Source organism: Gallus gallus, chromosome 5, assembly GCF_016699485.2.
Source record: "Gallus gallus isolate bGalGal1 chromosome 5, bGalGal1.mat.broiler.GRCg7b, whole genome shotgun sequence".
NCBI classification, from domain to species: domain Eukaryota; kingdom Metazoa; phylum Chordata; class Aves; order Galliformes; family Phasianidae; genus Gallus; species Gallus gallus.
In genome coordinates, this window is record NC_052536.1 from 33,778,776 (window position 1) to 33,794,959 (window position 16,184).

The following is a 16,184-nucleotide window of genomic DNA, read 5'->3' on the forward strand; positions in this document are numbered from 1 at the left end:
TGGTATGACGGTAGAGATTGAAACTTTCTGCCAATATTCCATTGTATTTTGTTGCTGTGCAACAAACTGCAGCAGAGGAGCAGCCTGACAAAATGACAGCTGACACAGAAGTGTGTATGAAGCAAAGGTGAGTCATTGAATTCCTCCATGCAGAAAAAAAATGCACTCACTATTCAACTCTGGTGAAAATGGATAGCTGATTATGGTGACTATGTTGAAAAATAATGTTTTGCAACTGAGAATTTGCTCTATCAAACAGTGCTACTGTGCTTTTTGTGTCTGTATAGTATATGGGAGGCACTACTTTTGGAGTGAGCTATGTACTTAATAACAGAAGTATATTAAACAACATTATATGAAGTGTCATGTGCAAAGTTTTAATGAATTTTAAATCTATTTGTGAGGCAATTTATTTACTGAGTGAAGCAGGACACAAAACTATCCTTATGTATCAGTGAACACCCAATTCATTCTCTTTACAAAAAAAATTAAAACCCACAAATTATGAACACAATATTAACCCCAGTCAGCTCAGAAAAATTACCAGAACACTTCTTCTAGTGAATGTAACAGAGACTGCTTTAGAGCTCCAAATATAATTTATATTAATCAGTGTGAAGAAGGCCTATAAAAGACTACATACCACTTATCCTAAAACAAGGAGAAACAGGCATGCATATACTTTTCTCCTCCTCTCAACTAACTATAAAGAGACTTTAAAACCTGACTTAAGATAAACAAAATTAGCAAATGAAGAATCAATACTTATCCTACAGTCTGCCTTACACACTAGCTACCCATGTACTTGCTAAAGTAGTTCTAAACTACAGGCCCGAATCTCACTACCCCAAGATACTTCTAGAAACATTATGGAGAGACTAAACACTCCCATACCTAATAAAAAATGTAGTATCTGTCAGGACTGAAAACAAAAAAACAAAAAAAAATCAAATAATCTAACAGTACACCATAATATTTCTATCCAGAACTGAATTATCAGTAGTCACTCAAATTAGATCTGATTATATCCAATCAAAACAAATAGAAATGCTCAGACAATACAATTTATTGTTCCAAGTTATGGATGTGTAGACATCTGCTTTCCCTGTATATTAAGGTATTTGGGATTTTTATGCCTAAATGCAAACTATGCCAATATCAGACCAAGCAACATAAATCTGTTATACTAGATGTGCAACGTAATCTTTTTTTTAATATACTATATAACAAATAAATTTCATTACAAGATATTTTACTTACAATCTTTTCTGCAGTGCACTGAGTATCTCAGTATTTTTTGTCAATATTTAAGTTACTTAGAACTATGCTGCACTATCCAGCCTTTATGCAAAGAATATCTTTGTATGAGGGATCAGAGTGGAATTCTGGAGCTCTGCTTAATTATTAAGTATTTTTCTAAGTAACAGAGTTCCTTAACGTTTCTAATCATCATTATATAAATACATTCATCTACTTCAGGATAACTCCTGTTGCCTCATGCATTTGTTGCAGTCTGGGGATTACAGAAATTAAAGCCCAGCATCTGAAACAGCTGTTAATTTTAGCATGTTACATCCCAGATGAAAGAGAAGACCTTGATTCTTTCAATGTGGTGTGCATCCACACCACAATGGTTTTTGTTACACTTGTGATTTTTCTTCACTTGACTTGTTTTCAAGAAAACTAGGACTGAGAACACTCATCCTTATAACAACAAAAAGTTTATTAATCGTTGTTAAAGTGGTTGTTGCAACAGCAACTTCATTCTCAGTAGTTCAGAGACACTCATTAAAACACAAAGTACCAAACCGACAGAACTTTGGAAAAAGAAGCTGCATTTCCAACACTAAGTAGGGCTTTAAAGACTTCATGTTATTTAGAACAGATGTCAACATCTTGTTCTTCTAAGAAAACACCATGGACACTTTTCCTTGAAATGTAGTTAAATTTAAACAGATTTCTGTTTAATTCTCCCTGTCCATCTTTCTAATGAACCTTACCAAGAGAAAAACTAACATATCTTTAAAAAGATCACTGTAACCTCGAAGGAAAAAACAAACAGTAATCTACTTCAAAAAAGTGCACACCACAAAAACATTGTCAAGGAACTTGGAAAATGTATTTGCTGACTACAAAGGACAAATGTGAGATACAAAACAGGATAGAGGCAAAATCAAGAAGTAAAAAACAACGTAATGCCATGTATCAATATGGCCAAGTGGACGAGTCAGAAACCTCTCCAAACAAAGGCATAGACACACAGCTCCATTAAGTCTTAAATGCTCTACTGGTGAAAGCCAGAAGATAAAGAAAGGAAGACAGACTACAGTACCATATATCTTCTGTAGCTTCTTCTCTCTCTCTCTCTCTCTCTCCCCCATCAGCCCTCTCCCTACCCCTTCAGTGGATGTTAATTAAAAATATCAGCTAAATTCTTAATCCCAGTCCCTGGATCAGTAAAAAGTCACAGTGCAGATGTTTAGAATAGTAGGGTCTACCAAAAACAAACCTGCCATCTGAAATGCCAATCACTGAAAAACAAAAGCAAGCAAGAAAACCCTTTACCATAATGTTCTTAAACCAAAAATAGAAAACAAGAACCCACAGTTTCTTACCATGGTGGGAGAGCAGAGAAGGAAACGCTGAACAGATTAGAAGAACAATTAGAATTAGAAATGCCTATTTCATAGCACAAGGCAAGCAACTCAGTCATTCCGCATTATGAACCACCAGAGAATCAGACTGAAAGAAACCTCAACTGAGGAAGATTAAAACAAAAACAAAAAGAACAACCCACATCCAAACCAAACAAAATCAAGCATCAGGTAGGAAAGCTCTTCCTGGCCCCTGTACTCAAGAGAATCTCCTTGTACCACAGTAAGGAGACCCGCATCCTTCTGTGTCTATCCCAATTTATTTACTATATACCTACAGCTACAGCAAACGGAATTTAAAAAACAGTAATCAATAACTGTAGTCAGAGTATTTTAATCCTTTTTTCTTGATAATGTTGTGATTTCCAGATTAGATGCTCTGATAAATCAGGACTTCTGGATTTGCAGCCAAAAAACACCAAGATCCTGTGCAACTATCAAAAATATCCCAAGTGTAGTATTTAATAATATTACTTTCTCAGGGTACAAACATGCACTAAAGATGAAGTACTAGATCCTGGAAAGGACATTACTTGAGATGACTGCTGTTGTAAACAATCCATGCACTAGATGTTTATGATAAAGAAAAAAATATTCAGCTACTATTAAAACTATCAAGATTTAAAATTTAATCCCCATCCTCCTTATATATAGTCTCCTTTTCAAAAGTAAGAATTTCATCAAGGAGTTTAATATTCAAGCTAATGCAAGCCTGCTGGGGAGGGATGGGAGATAGTCTTTTGTTTGTTTTGCTTATATTTTCCATTATAATGGTTCACATCTAAGGTATTTGAAGACCATGGAGCTATTGCAAGCAAAATGAAAGAATTTAGATGAACAAATGCATGGTGGTTTTGTGGGTTTTGTTTTTAACTTAAATACTTCACTTAGCTTAACATCAGCTGCTTAGCTGATGACACAGCCCTACTGTACTGCACATACACACTTATGTGGAAACAACTTCAGAAATAAAGAGCTATCAAGGAATTTTTATCCTGGAGGAACATCATGATGCAAGAGAACTACATACCATCTGAAATTCAGTCTTTCCAGATCCATGGCAGGACAGATTCCCTTCTTAAATAAAAACATTAAGAAAACCTTTCTACTTGTGTAACTTGATATTAAAGCTTATCTTTTCAGGTACAGGAAGAAGTTAACACACACTTTTTCAGATACAGTCTCTAAGAGCAGTAGGAAAGGAAAAGCAGAGAGGAAGCAGGGAAACTGAATGACAATTACAGTGAATCACTTCTCATTTCTATTTGGTATACGATCCAGGTGGAATGAAAAAAAACTGGAACAAAAAACTTATTAACATCTTTTGTCTCCTTTAACAGCCAGATACTTATGCATTGATGACACCACCCCATATATTTGCCAAATTCAAGGGCCTTTAGTAAAAGGGTCTTGCTGAGAAACTTCTGAAAATTCAACAACGCTGAAGCACCTGTCAGTAAAATGAGAACAACACAAAAAACCTAAAAAGTTCAGTACGTTGATTTTGAGATTCTGAACTGCTTTGTTTTTTAGCTTCATGCAAATTAGTATTCAGTGAAAATACAAGCAAGAGCATTTAGAGGTAAACCAAGTCAATAAAAGACTATGTAAGAAAGCACCCCAAGCTATTCAATTTCATAATCCACAGTGGAATCTACTATAGCTGAGGAGTGTTGTTTTAATACCAGATCTGGATGTTTCAAATTTGAGCTGCCTTAACCATGTACACCACTGAAGTTATTTAAAAAAAAAACTTTTCTTCCATGCTCACTTATTCACAGATTTAACTGAAAATTAAAAAAAAAAACAAGTGTTATACTCTACACATTGCACACAACCCTCAAATCTGTCTGCCATATTTTTACATATAATTATATGGCAGATTTAGCTCAGAAGATGGTAAACTCCAGAGACAGATAAGACTCAGAGCTGAAATTGAACTCTGATTTCAAGTTCTCTGATTTCTCAGAAATGCTACATCATACCAAATGAATCAGACGATCTGAAGATTAATCTTCTGTGTGCAGGACAATGTATTATATAAGTGGATGAAACAGGACAAATATTTTAAAAAGTATTTTTACTGAGCTTTTCATAGCTTTCTAAAAGAATGCACAATTAACGTGTTCGGTTTTTAATCAGAAAATCTAACTATGCAACCTAACACCTTGCATTAAAGAATGTATTAGCATTTACTTTGTGACAGCATTTAGTATTTCTACCAGTTAGAAATACTGAAGGACAACTATGATTAAATAAAAACGTGTGCAGCTTAAGTACTTTCAGAACCTGTAAGAAAAAAAAACCCAAAAACTAACAAGATATTTTAAACACAGTACAACAATATGTAAGACTTACCTGAACTTTTCCCCTAACTAGTCAAACATTACCAGCCAATAAAAAAAAAAAAAGAAAAATCCTAGTGGCAGTAGCTTAATTAACATGGTAAATGGCAATCTCAAATCTCTAGGTAATGCTAAAAATACTCCCTAGAAGTTTACATCAAAAATAAACAGTAATATATAGTCTATGCTATTAACACCATATAAAACAGAAAGAGTGGAGCAGAACAATACATTTCTACAAATATTTGTGTTTTATGCCATGTCTTCTCAATACTCCATTTCAGGGTATAATTGCCATTTTCATTTAAAGAAATTCATGTTAAGAAGTCAAACTGTACTCCATGTCATTACACATCTCCCAGTTACAAAATATGAATGAAATTACGTTAGAAGAAAATAAACAAGTCATCTTAATTTTGATTATCCAAAATATTTAGCACATTCAAAAGATGCCCCCTCCTCCTCCCAAATAATATTCGCTACTAAAAGCTCTGTTCTCTGCATTTCTAATATTGAGAGTAGAGGGACAGGGTAGGGGGAAACTATCATTTATTAAATTAAACTGTAAAGAGAATTTTAAAATAAAATTGCACTTACATCATAACTATAGTCTGCATCATTTGTTACTGTCAAGTCTGCAAGGTCTCCAAGGCCCAGTACACTTAACAAAACATCATCAGAACCCATAATAAATGACTTGCCTCCTCCAGATGGAAACGTTATTGGCTCAGCTACAAAGAATAAAAGTTTCTTTAAGTCTCAATACAATAATTTAAACGTTGATGAAAAACTGCATTATTCATCACTTACAAGCAAAGCAGAATTTAAAACTGAACTAGTACACACCACATACTACACTTCAAGTAAAAGAGAACACACATGCAAACACATTAAAAACACAATTCTTCATCATGATTTCAGTAATTTCATTTCAACTTAGCCTACAAAAATGTACATAATTTTACAATTCACAAGTTATTATATGTGAGGAGGTAACAAGAATGAAGTGACTTGTTTTATCATTTTCCAATATCAAATCTATGTCCTACACCTCCAAATAATACTTCACTCACTACATCATGTTGCCTGCCTTCCTCCCATTTGCAAATATGTCTCTATGCTCTGTACTAGTCAAATATCTCTACCTGCACATTTAAGTATTTTCAGCTCAGATCAACATCTCCTTCAAAACTTCTACTCCAAGTTATCAGATTGAAGAAAAGAAATATCTGTTATTTGCGAATCTTCTCTTACTTTCTATATCTGAACGTAATTTTAAATTCCTAAATCAAAAAAAATCAACTATTATTTATCTCAATTATCTGTGCCTTCTCCAAGTTAATATTTAACACTTACGTTAATTGCCATTTAGAATAAATAAATACAAACTACCTATAAACCATTCATTCTGAACAAACACCTGAACAATAAAGTTTCAAACATGCACCCACATTCTTTATAATCAACAATACTGTTTACCTCCTTGCACAGTATCCCCAAATATCAACTTAGTGGTGAGGAATATGACTAAAGGCTTAAAAACTAATACTTGAGCATGCAATTAGAAGCTGCTTTTACTTATCAGTATTCTCTTTTGTGGAAAAAAAAAAAAAGATGCTTGACAGGTATTTTAGATCAACTTCAGCAAAACGGGAACTTCAGCAAAGTGTATGCATTTCCAAAGCATATTAAATTTTATTTGACATCTTCAGAAATTAAACCTGCTTGACTTTTAGCTTTTACTGAGTTATGGCATCACTGTAACAGCACTTCTCATTTCCAATCCTCTCAGAAATAAAGCTTTAACACACGCAATTTTTTCTTTTTTTCTTTTTTTTTGCCGCCTGAACACCTGACTAGAATTAAAGGGAGATACAATATTTCTATATGAAGCAAGAAATAACATCACAAACATTCTTTGGATTAACTTAAGACAGAGAAATCCTCAAACAAATGATAATTAGCTCTTCATTTATTCAAGATTTCCTTGGTTTTCTTCTAACAGAAAAAAAGGGAAAAAAAATACTACTTCATTTGGAATTTCCAAAACCGGCTCACAGTCACTGTCCTGACAGTCCCAGACTCACAAATACAACTGTCCATTTACAAGCCAAATCCCTCAAGTCATAGTAACAGAAATAAAGTTTCCCAGACCACAGGGAAAGGAGACAACATCGTTATTTTACACCCGAGGACGCTTTCCATCCTTTTTGTGATGCTGTGAGTCCTACTTAATCTAAGACATGCTCACATGTTTTAAGTGAGCTCTCAAGTCTATCCTCCTAGTAGTGTACGAGATTGATGTTGTCTGTGCTTAGTAAAACAGCTTTCATGAGCAAAGTTCTACCACTGAAAATTGTGCAGTAAAAGTCTATACACAAACCTATCATTTTCAATATCTCTTTATTTAAAGCTTACAAGTTAACATTATCCAAAATTTAGAAGCACATTTCACAACACTAAAGCTGCCAATATGTATATGCAGTGTAACTGCATTTTGATTAATTCTAAAAATAAGTTTGTGCAAATATGACATTCAATAAAAGACTGAAGGATGTTTGCAAGTTGTACAGGTTTTCAACATTGGTGGTTTCATTTTTTTTGGTCTCTTTTTTTGATATATGGTGGAGAGGTAATACAATGAAATATGCATGAGGTTATAGCTACCAAAAATAAAGATCCATACCTGGGCATATATCAATAGGCATATGGAAAAAAAAAAAAATTCTTCAATGTTTTTCAATTAAAAAAAAAGATTATTCCCACAGCTGTGGGATTAGGTGTTAAAAAAAAAACCAACAACCCAAAATAACTCTTAACACACTCTACTGGATGTAGAATCAAGTTGTAGCTCAGAATTACACTGTACGTTCTATTTCTGAAGATCATGCACTATGGCAAACCAGAAACTTTTTTTTAATGGCCAAGACTACAAAATGTTGTTGCAGCATAACAATTTGCTCATATTTCAACCTGCACTGGAATAGAAATAAAAACTTTAAAAATGTAAAATATATACTCCGGGCCAATTAGAACCGTAGTTAAAATAAGAACCACAGTTCTAACAGAACTGTAGCTTCTTTTTTGATCCCCGAGTCCTCACCAAGTTAAAAAAAACAACAAAAAGTAAGCTTAAAAACCACTTTGTTCTCTACATGAAAATAGCATTTCCAACCACTCAATTTATAACAGAACTGGAACACTTAATAGCAGAATGCAGCATAAAGCTTAAGTACAGCCCCAAGAACATTACAGCTCAGTAACATTCATGAGGCTAGCGTGCCCTCGCAGGAAAGACATACAATTGTTCCCTAAATCTGTCTGCAAAAAATCTTAGCTTTGAAATCACAGCTGAATAAAAAAACTGAGCAAAATTGCCATATTATGATAATTAAGTATTTGAAATTTACAAAGGGCAGACCTAGAACGAATGCAAAGTGAGCTTGTAACTTCACCTTTTTATAACGAGGGTTGTGCAAAGATTTAGAAATCCACACAGTATTCAGGATAGAATTTCTGACTAAACCAGCCGAGCTTACACTACTATTCCAGTTTAATAGTTATGGAGAAACCACAATTAACAGATAAAATAATAAAGATATTCATACTACTGCTCTTAATAAATACAGTCCAGCAAACTGAACTGATAAGCTATAATCATAGAAGCACATAAATAGATAGAAATACAATTCTGAAGGCAGTTTACTTGAAAACAGTTTGGACAGTCTTTATTTGAAGTGTAGCACAGTGTCTGTTCTACAGGAACCACACAACAAAAGTCAGCCCTTATCAAATTCAAATCTACAATCTATTTCCTCAGAAGGATTGCTTCATACGTTATTACTAGCGATATAATGCCTTTAAAACAGACATGAGATAACACGCCATTTAAAATACCTAGCACAAAACACTGTAGCAGTTACACAGTTACTGGAGAGATGCCAGACACCTCTATACCACCACACCACATTTATAGTTGATACTACATGGAACATGCACACTGATTTCTGCAACAGAAACTTCACCATTAGTTTTCTCAATTGCATCCTACAGGTTAATTTGATACTTGTGCATCTTTAAATTGTAAAAAAAAAAAGATAAAAAAAGGAAGGCAGTAAAATAGAAGGCTGGAAAACAGGTAAAGTAGTAGTTCAGGATAGCAACAAAAACACTTCCCCACAAACTATACACTTCTCTGCTTAGAACAAGACAGAAATTTGAGGGTGAAGGAGGACAGACAACAGCAAGGATTAAGGAAAAACAAAAGAACCAATAAGCAGCAACAGTAATAATGCAAATTGTTTTTACTTCTGGGATAGCTAATACCATGCCAGAGCTTATGGTTCAAAGATCATCCTAGAAGAGCAAAATGTGAATTTGGTTGAGCACTTTGATTTTATTTTATTCATTTTAAAGTAGACAATTTATTTCACATTATTGTAATCTTGAAAAGTACTCCTTTCAAAGGCAAACCTTAAAACTGTAGATGGCAACAAGCTGAATAGTAAGACTTTGGGCTATGTAGGTAATATTATGCCACTAACCTCCATTGCATAAGATAATCCTGAAACTGGACCTAATACTTTGTAGAGAAATACTTAAGATTATACATAAAATAGGACAAGAGAATTTAAAAACAGTAAATCAACATTAAGCATAAGGAAAAAGAGACAAGTTAGTCTCTTAAATAGTCACTCATAAATTTCACTAAAAAACACAAACTTATCAAATACTAATACTCACCTTTTAACCCTCAATCAGTAACACCCTATTCATACAACATTTTGCTACATGGGGTCTGCAAACAGTGATTTAATATTGAATAGTTTCAGAACACACAGCTGTACATGAAGTTGTTTAAAAATACTTAGGAAATAAAGGTCCGTAACAATAAGCCACAGCTACAGTCTCATAAAACCATTTGAGAAGACCTGGAAATAGTAATGATGTGGCAACCTGCAACTGCATTAAGCTTTATAGAGGGGACAGTAAATGACAGCGTGTGCCTTCTACAAGAAACCTCCTGAAATACAATAAGTAGCTGAATTTTTTGTACCTTCCTCTGCTCTTGCACCTTCATGATCAGTCATTCTAGAAGAGGGTGACCTAGATTGATTAATGATTCCTGAAGGGATGTGGGGTATCTCATCATCGCCCAGATCTGCTATCATGTCTTGAAGTTTTGTCCTGTTGACTCCTGTAAATTAACGTCAGCAGCAAAAATTCATTTGATTGCTACCGCTTGACTTGACAGAAGTCTAAAAATCCATTAAACTAAGTAAACAAGAATAATTACTGATGGGACCTCCTTAAAATAAATACAATGCTTTGCTTTTGTCTTTGTATATAAATACAATTGATCTTTTGGAAATCAAGAGGAGTTAACGCGTTAAAACTAGAACTACATGCAAACAATCTGAATTCATCAGATCAAAAAACAAATGTTTTGTATTCTGTTGATCTATTTCACAATTTCCTGTAGGAGAGAAAAAAATTATCATACAGCCCTCGCGAGAAGCCAAACATCAAAAGAACACAATTATAAAAATACATATGAATTAAACACTTGGTAATATAGAACTGACTATACTAAACAGTTGAACATTGAGAAAGATTGCAAATAAAAAATAAGCTCACAAATGAGGGGAAAAAGCATAAATAAATCATAATGGGGGGGGGGGTGCAACAAACAATTAACTTTCCCTGGTTTTGAATGGTATTTGAGTTGTATAAAATATTTATTCAATACAAGATCACTATATGAAATTGCAAATGCACATTATATCTATTAGATAAGCCTGCCTCTAGAAATAAAATATACTAAATTATGTGCATTAATTCCATAATATGGATAACTAGCTAACAGAAATAATAGGTTATAATTAAAAATATTTTAATTAAATTCACTTTTGCTTTCAACTTCCAGCTCCCATTAAAAGAAGCTTTAACCATGAAGTGAAATTTCAGCAATAGACTCCTGCTAAAGAAAATTATCTACAACACTTTACTAGCTTTAACCAAAAGAAGTCCTCAGAGGTAGCATTGGCAAGTATATTTTAAACAAACAAATATCTTTATGCTGTCTTTCTCTTTAAAACCCACCACAAAATTTTACTACTTCTAAATGGATATAGTAAAGCATAAGTAATTTTCAAACATATCAATTTTTGGTGAAGTATGTATTAGGAAGCATTTTATTACGCTCTGAGTTGACGTGTCACTTTTTATTAAAAGATACAAATCAAAACAAAGCCTTCATTTTATGACATAGTAAGAGGTAAACACTAGATTTACAGATCACTTCTCAAAAGCAGAATTGTTTAAGTAGTTAACTTCTAAAACACAGTTACTGAAATCATGTTTGACCAATTTTAAGGTCTTTGACAAAAAATGGTTAAAATCGATGTAACCAAAAATAAGCATCCATCAGTAATTAAATTTTCTTAATGTACCGTAGAGAGGGATCAGTATCCACATTAATAACTGCAAAACTTGCCAAATATGAATTAGAACTCCCTGTACTTTTTTGTGGTTTCAGTATTTCATTCCTTCATGGAAGCCACAGTATTTCTATCATACATATGGAAGCTCCTACTCATAAGAAGTTGTTCAAGAATAAAACTGGCTTCCTGACATTACCTATATGTAACATGTTTCTTGAATGGCTAAGTTTCATTGCACTTATATATTAATGAGTCTAGAAACCTATGATCTCAGCTAAAGAAGTTAAAATTTTCTTTCCTGGTTACAGTTCTAATCTTTAAGTAGAACCGTTTTTTAATAAACCCAGAAGTAAAGCAATATTATTATTACTTTAAGACACAGATGGATAAAAAGCAAGGATTAATACAGAGATCTACTTGAGTTTTGAAGGAGACAGTGAAAGCAGATAAACACTTCTTTCAAACAGAATTACTAATGGGAACATATAACGCTCCTTTAAAAGCGTGAACAGAAAAGACTTCGTTTCAGTTAGATAGGAAAGTACAGGAAGCAGCTATCAGTAGATTGGAGGGAAACAAAGTATGTGTTATAAACACTTATCACATACCTATGTTGAAGAGAAAGTCCTTAAAATAATGTCGTTTATTGGGCAACTGAAATGAACTTCCAACTACAGTTCTAACTATGAACTACAGTTACAATGCATAACTACTACGTTCTACTGGATGACCTTATTCCATTATGTCATCTAATCACTTTCTTTAGGGATCTGCAGACTGAAATGAACTTCATTTGGCCAGAAAAGGATGGATCTAAAAAGATACTCCAAAGAGGTAAAAGGATGTTGTTCTTCCCCAGTATGAGCAATGTCTCACTTCCAACAGCACTTTTTTCTGATAGCCACTAGACTAATGGATATGGAGAAGATCTCATTTCAAAGGTACAACAGTTAATTGCAGTCAGCCAGAGAGATCTCATTAAAAAAATACTGTTAAATGGTTGGGTCTCAACTGAACAGAACACAAACCTGTTTTTGTATCTTTTCTAGCTAGTGATCAGCTGGCCACCTATCTAAAGTGATCAGCAGAAGATATAATCTTGTAGATATTAAGAAGCAATCACTAGATTACATGATAGAAGTCATGACTGGTACCCTGAGATGTCTACTTGAATACACTTCTCATTCTCCAGAAGATTCATTAGTCTTCTTGACACTGATACAGATTTTTATCCTCATCCAAACTGAAAGCATCTTTTATAAATGCCTTCACCTCAAACATATGCGAATAAGAAGTCTGTCTCAGAGGATATTGAGAGGAAACTGACAGTAATCCAGCTCACTCTGCTACCCATTGCTAGCTTGAACCAGCCAGTCATTTAGTATGCCATTAGTACAGGATAATCAGTCTTGTCTTGCAGTGCTTTTCAGCAATTTTACTTACTTGTCCTGCAGGCAACAGCTCAGAACAGCCCTCAAACCATCATAAAAGAGGGAGAAACACTGAAGTTTACAAAGAAGCAGCAGCTATTTCCAACAACTTCCCCTTCCCTGTAATTCATGCTAAAAAATGTCATTATTCTGTAATGGTCTTCCAGACATAAGCACTGTACAGATTTCTGCTTTCTAATTATTATGCCTCCATATCATTGTTGAAGTACTGTAAATGTTACAAAGAATTTTAAGGATTAGAATGTGCTGACTGCATAAGCAGCGTTTCATCTGGCTGTGTTGTAGTCTTCTTCAGAATGAAAGACATCAGTAAACACGGATCTGTTATGAAGAAAAGAACACCTCAAATCTCATTTCCTTCTCCAGAAGTAAAAAAGGAAAAAGGTCAACAAATATTCAGCACAGAGAAGCTGCAATCTAAGAACTCAAACAGATTTCTACTAGCTCCAATAAATTGTAGTCTGAACCTTCTGCATCAACATGTGATGCACTGAAGATAGTAAAATCCAAATCACTCCATAAATACAGAACAATTAGTTTGAGGCACAAAAAAAAAAGGAAAAGCAAAAAAGGAAAAGCAAAAATGAGTCAAGTGTCAGGGGGGAAAAAAAAAAAAATCAGTAGAAGGATCTCAACTTTAACATACAACTTAAGATGTGAAGACTGTATTTCTAATTGCTAAGAACAATTAGTCTGAGTGGATTCTATCAAAAGAGACATTCATCATCTCCACAATCATGCCGTGAAAAGTCAACAAATTTTATTTGAAAAACAGTCAGTCTCTGATTTGCTTAAGCTTACTGATTTTATCAAACTTGGGGAAGACGTCTCATGTCTTACATTCAACATCTTAGTGGAAAAGGTAAGCTTTCAAGAAAACAGTTTTGTGGAAATTACACCTAACTCCTTATCTTTCGCAATTAAGTCTAGAATATAATGAGAGTGGTTTTTATGTTACAGGAAGAAACAAAGCAAACAAACCCAACTTTACCACACATAACCTCAATAGCCAGACTTTGGGTTATTTTACTATTGATACTACAGAGGCAATTAAAGCGTTGGGTATTTTTTGTTTGGTTTTTTTCATTTCAAATTCCCTTAATAAGAAAAGAATTTAACATAATATTTTAATACAGTATTTTGACTACCCTGAGAGATCTAGAAACAATAAAGAAAAAAGAAAAACCCTTATCAAGATGTATCTGTGAAGAGTAGACTACCTAAGTTTAGGTGTTCCACTCAAAAGATAACATGAACAAACAACAGAAGTATCAAAATGAATAAAATAAACTTCTGTTCTGTTATTAACCCCTATAACTGGAATGAAAGTTACCACATCTGTGTCAGGGCCATGAAGATCCTGACATGAGTTAAACAGTCTAACTGCAGATTACGGTACAGTTACTGGATACGTGTCCAATAAAAGAATCCATTAGAGTGCCTGCCCTATTACTGTGTCCCCCAAAACACAACAAAATGTGATAATCAAAATGTTTATTTGATCATAATGATCATACATAGTGCCACACAGATCTCAGAGAATTCTGACACAAATCTGACAATGGACTTAAAAACATTGAAGAGCAAAATAAGATGAATATGCATTGTGAAGACTGAAAGATCTGGCATTAGAAAGAGAAATAAAGAGGATCTACTTTCAGTCTCAATGTTAAAAAAGCTGACAAAAGAAGTCTACAGACAGAATAAAAATAATTTAAACAAACCTGTCCCACCATAACCGCATACTTTTACCGTGTGTATTTAGGCCACTCAATTAGTTCAGCAATTTAGAGGTCAATTTTTAACTAGAAACCATGAATTTGGAAGTGTCAAATTCTTAATTACATATTAAGTGATTCTTAATCCAGATAACTACCATAAATTCTAAAAATTAATCCAAAATCTGGGCAAGAATCTTTGTACTCTGGCTGAAAATATTTGTCGGTGTGCATGAATGCATATGTGCGTAAGAGTCATGCAAAACTGCTGAAAAACAACATGCATCAACTGAATATTAGTTCATTATAATGAGCAAAATAATTTCAAACCTTAATGATTACAGAATCCTTTAATGAAAAGCTATATCTTAATTATAATCTGATTTAGTTAGTGCATATTCACACTATTTTCCAAATCCTAAATATTTTTAACTTTTACTAAATACAGCTAGTATTACTAAATACTTTAGTAGACAACTTAAAGTTAAAAAAAATCTGAAAAAGAGCTTCTCTAGAGACTTATTTAATAACATTTTGTTCACTAAAGAACATGTAGCTGATGATATAAATTACAAAGGCATTTTTAACAGGTACGTAATGCTGAAAATTCAGTTTAACTTGCATAGTTCATGTAAGGGCAACAGGTCTGAAAATTCTTCAAGAGTTATGGCATTAGCCAAAACCTGGAAACTGCACAGAAAAGCAAAAGGCACCTCAAAATAAACAAAGCCACAAAAAAGTTCATAATCATGTTACAGGCCTTCTTTTCTTCCATTCTCACATTGCCTTAGATTGTCAAAAGAAAAAAAAAACCTGCAAGGTCATAAGAAGCAATTATAGCTTGATTCAAGCTCAAGGTGCAAAAAAGTAAAACCAAACAGCCAAAAAGAACAAACAAAAAAACAATCAAAAACACACCCCAAAACACCTGGACAACAAAACGAACACTAAAACAACCAACAGTCAAAACAGTACTGTAGTATTTTAATTTAAGAAATGGAGAAAGCTTAAATCTTTCAGAAAATCTTCTGGAGGAGAAATAACCCAAAATGCCAATTGTTCATTATTTTTGTAATCCCATTAAAAAGCAAGTTACTTCTCTTCACCTATTTCACTTTCAACTTTTTGCTCTCAACACATCTCATTGAGATGGGACTGGCTGTAGATAAAGGCTTTGATATATTCACATTCAGCAGGTAGAAAGTTAAAGTTGGTTGCCCCCATTACAGAAACGTTTAATGAAAAACAAAAACAAATAGAACTCATGAGGAAAAAAAAGTCTTCTATACAGATAGGCAAAAAAGCGTTGTATTACAAGATTCAGAATCTGCACTTACTCTTTACCCCTTTCTTCCCCTTTCGTTCCTTCTTGTACTGTTCCTTCAGTTTACTTATTAGTCCCTGGTCTACATCCCAAACCTCAGCAGTTGGGGACAGGTCATCTTTGTCTACATGCAGCATATTATTAAAAGAAAAAAAATCAGCAATTGGCAATGCAAGCTGTTTGCTATTTAATATAATAGCTGTATAAGAGCATCAATACAAGTTCTTAATAAATCTTTAAAAGGTGCAG

The 16,184-nt window shown here is 33.7% G+C and overlaps 1 protein-coding gene across 7 annotated transcripts in view; it reads right to left on the bottom strand.

Annotated features, from left to right (window-relative positions):
• STRN3 (striatin 3) overlaps nt 1-16,184 on the bottom strand; it is a 55,422-nt gene that overhangs the window by 10,129 nt on the left and 29,109 nt on the right. For 3 of the 7 annotated variants that reach the window (XM_040702167.2, XM_015287632.3, XM_015287630.3), the window contains exons 8-10: nt 15,949-16,059; nt 10,056-10,196; nt 5,597-5,730 (exon numbers count right to left, since the gene is read on the bottom strand). In XM_040702167.2, coding sequence (XP_040558101.1) covers nt 5,597-5,730; nt 10,056-10,196; nt 15,949-16,059 — 386 coding nt within the window. The remainder of the gene's footprint in view (nt 1-5,596; nt 5,731-10,055; nt 10,197-15,948; nt 16,060-16,184) is intronic. The other 4 variants (XM_015287636.3, XM_015287635.3, XM_015287633.3 and 1 more) reach the window with 3 other exon arrangements.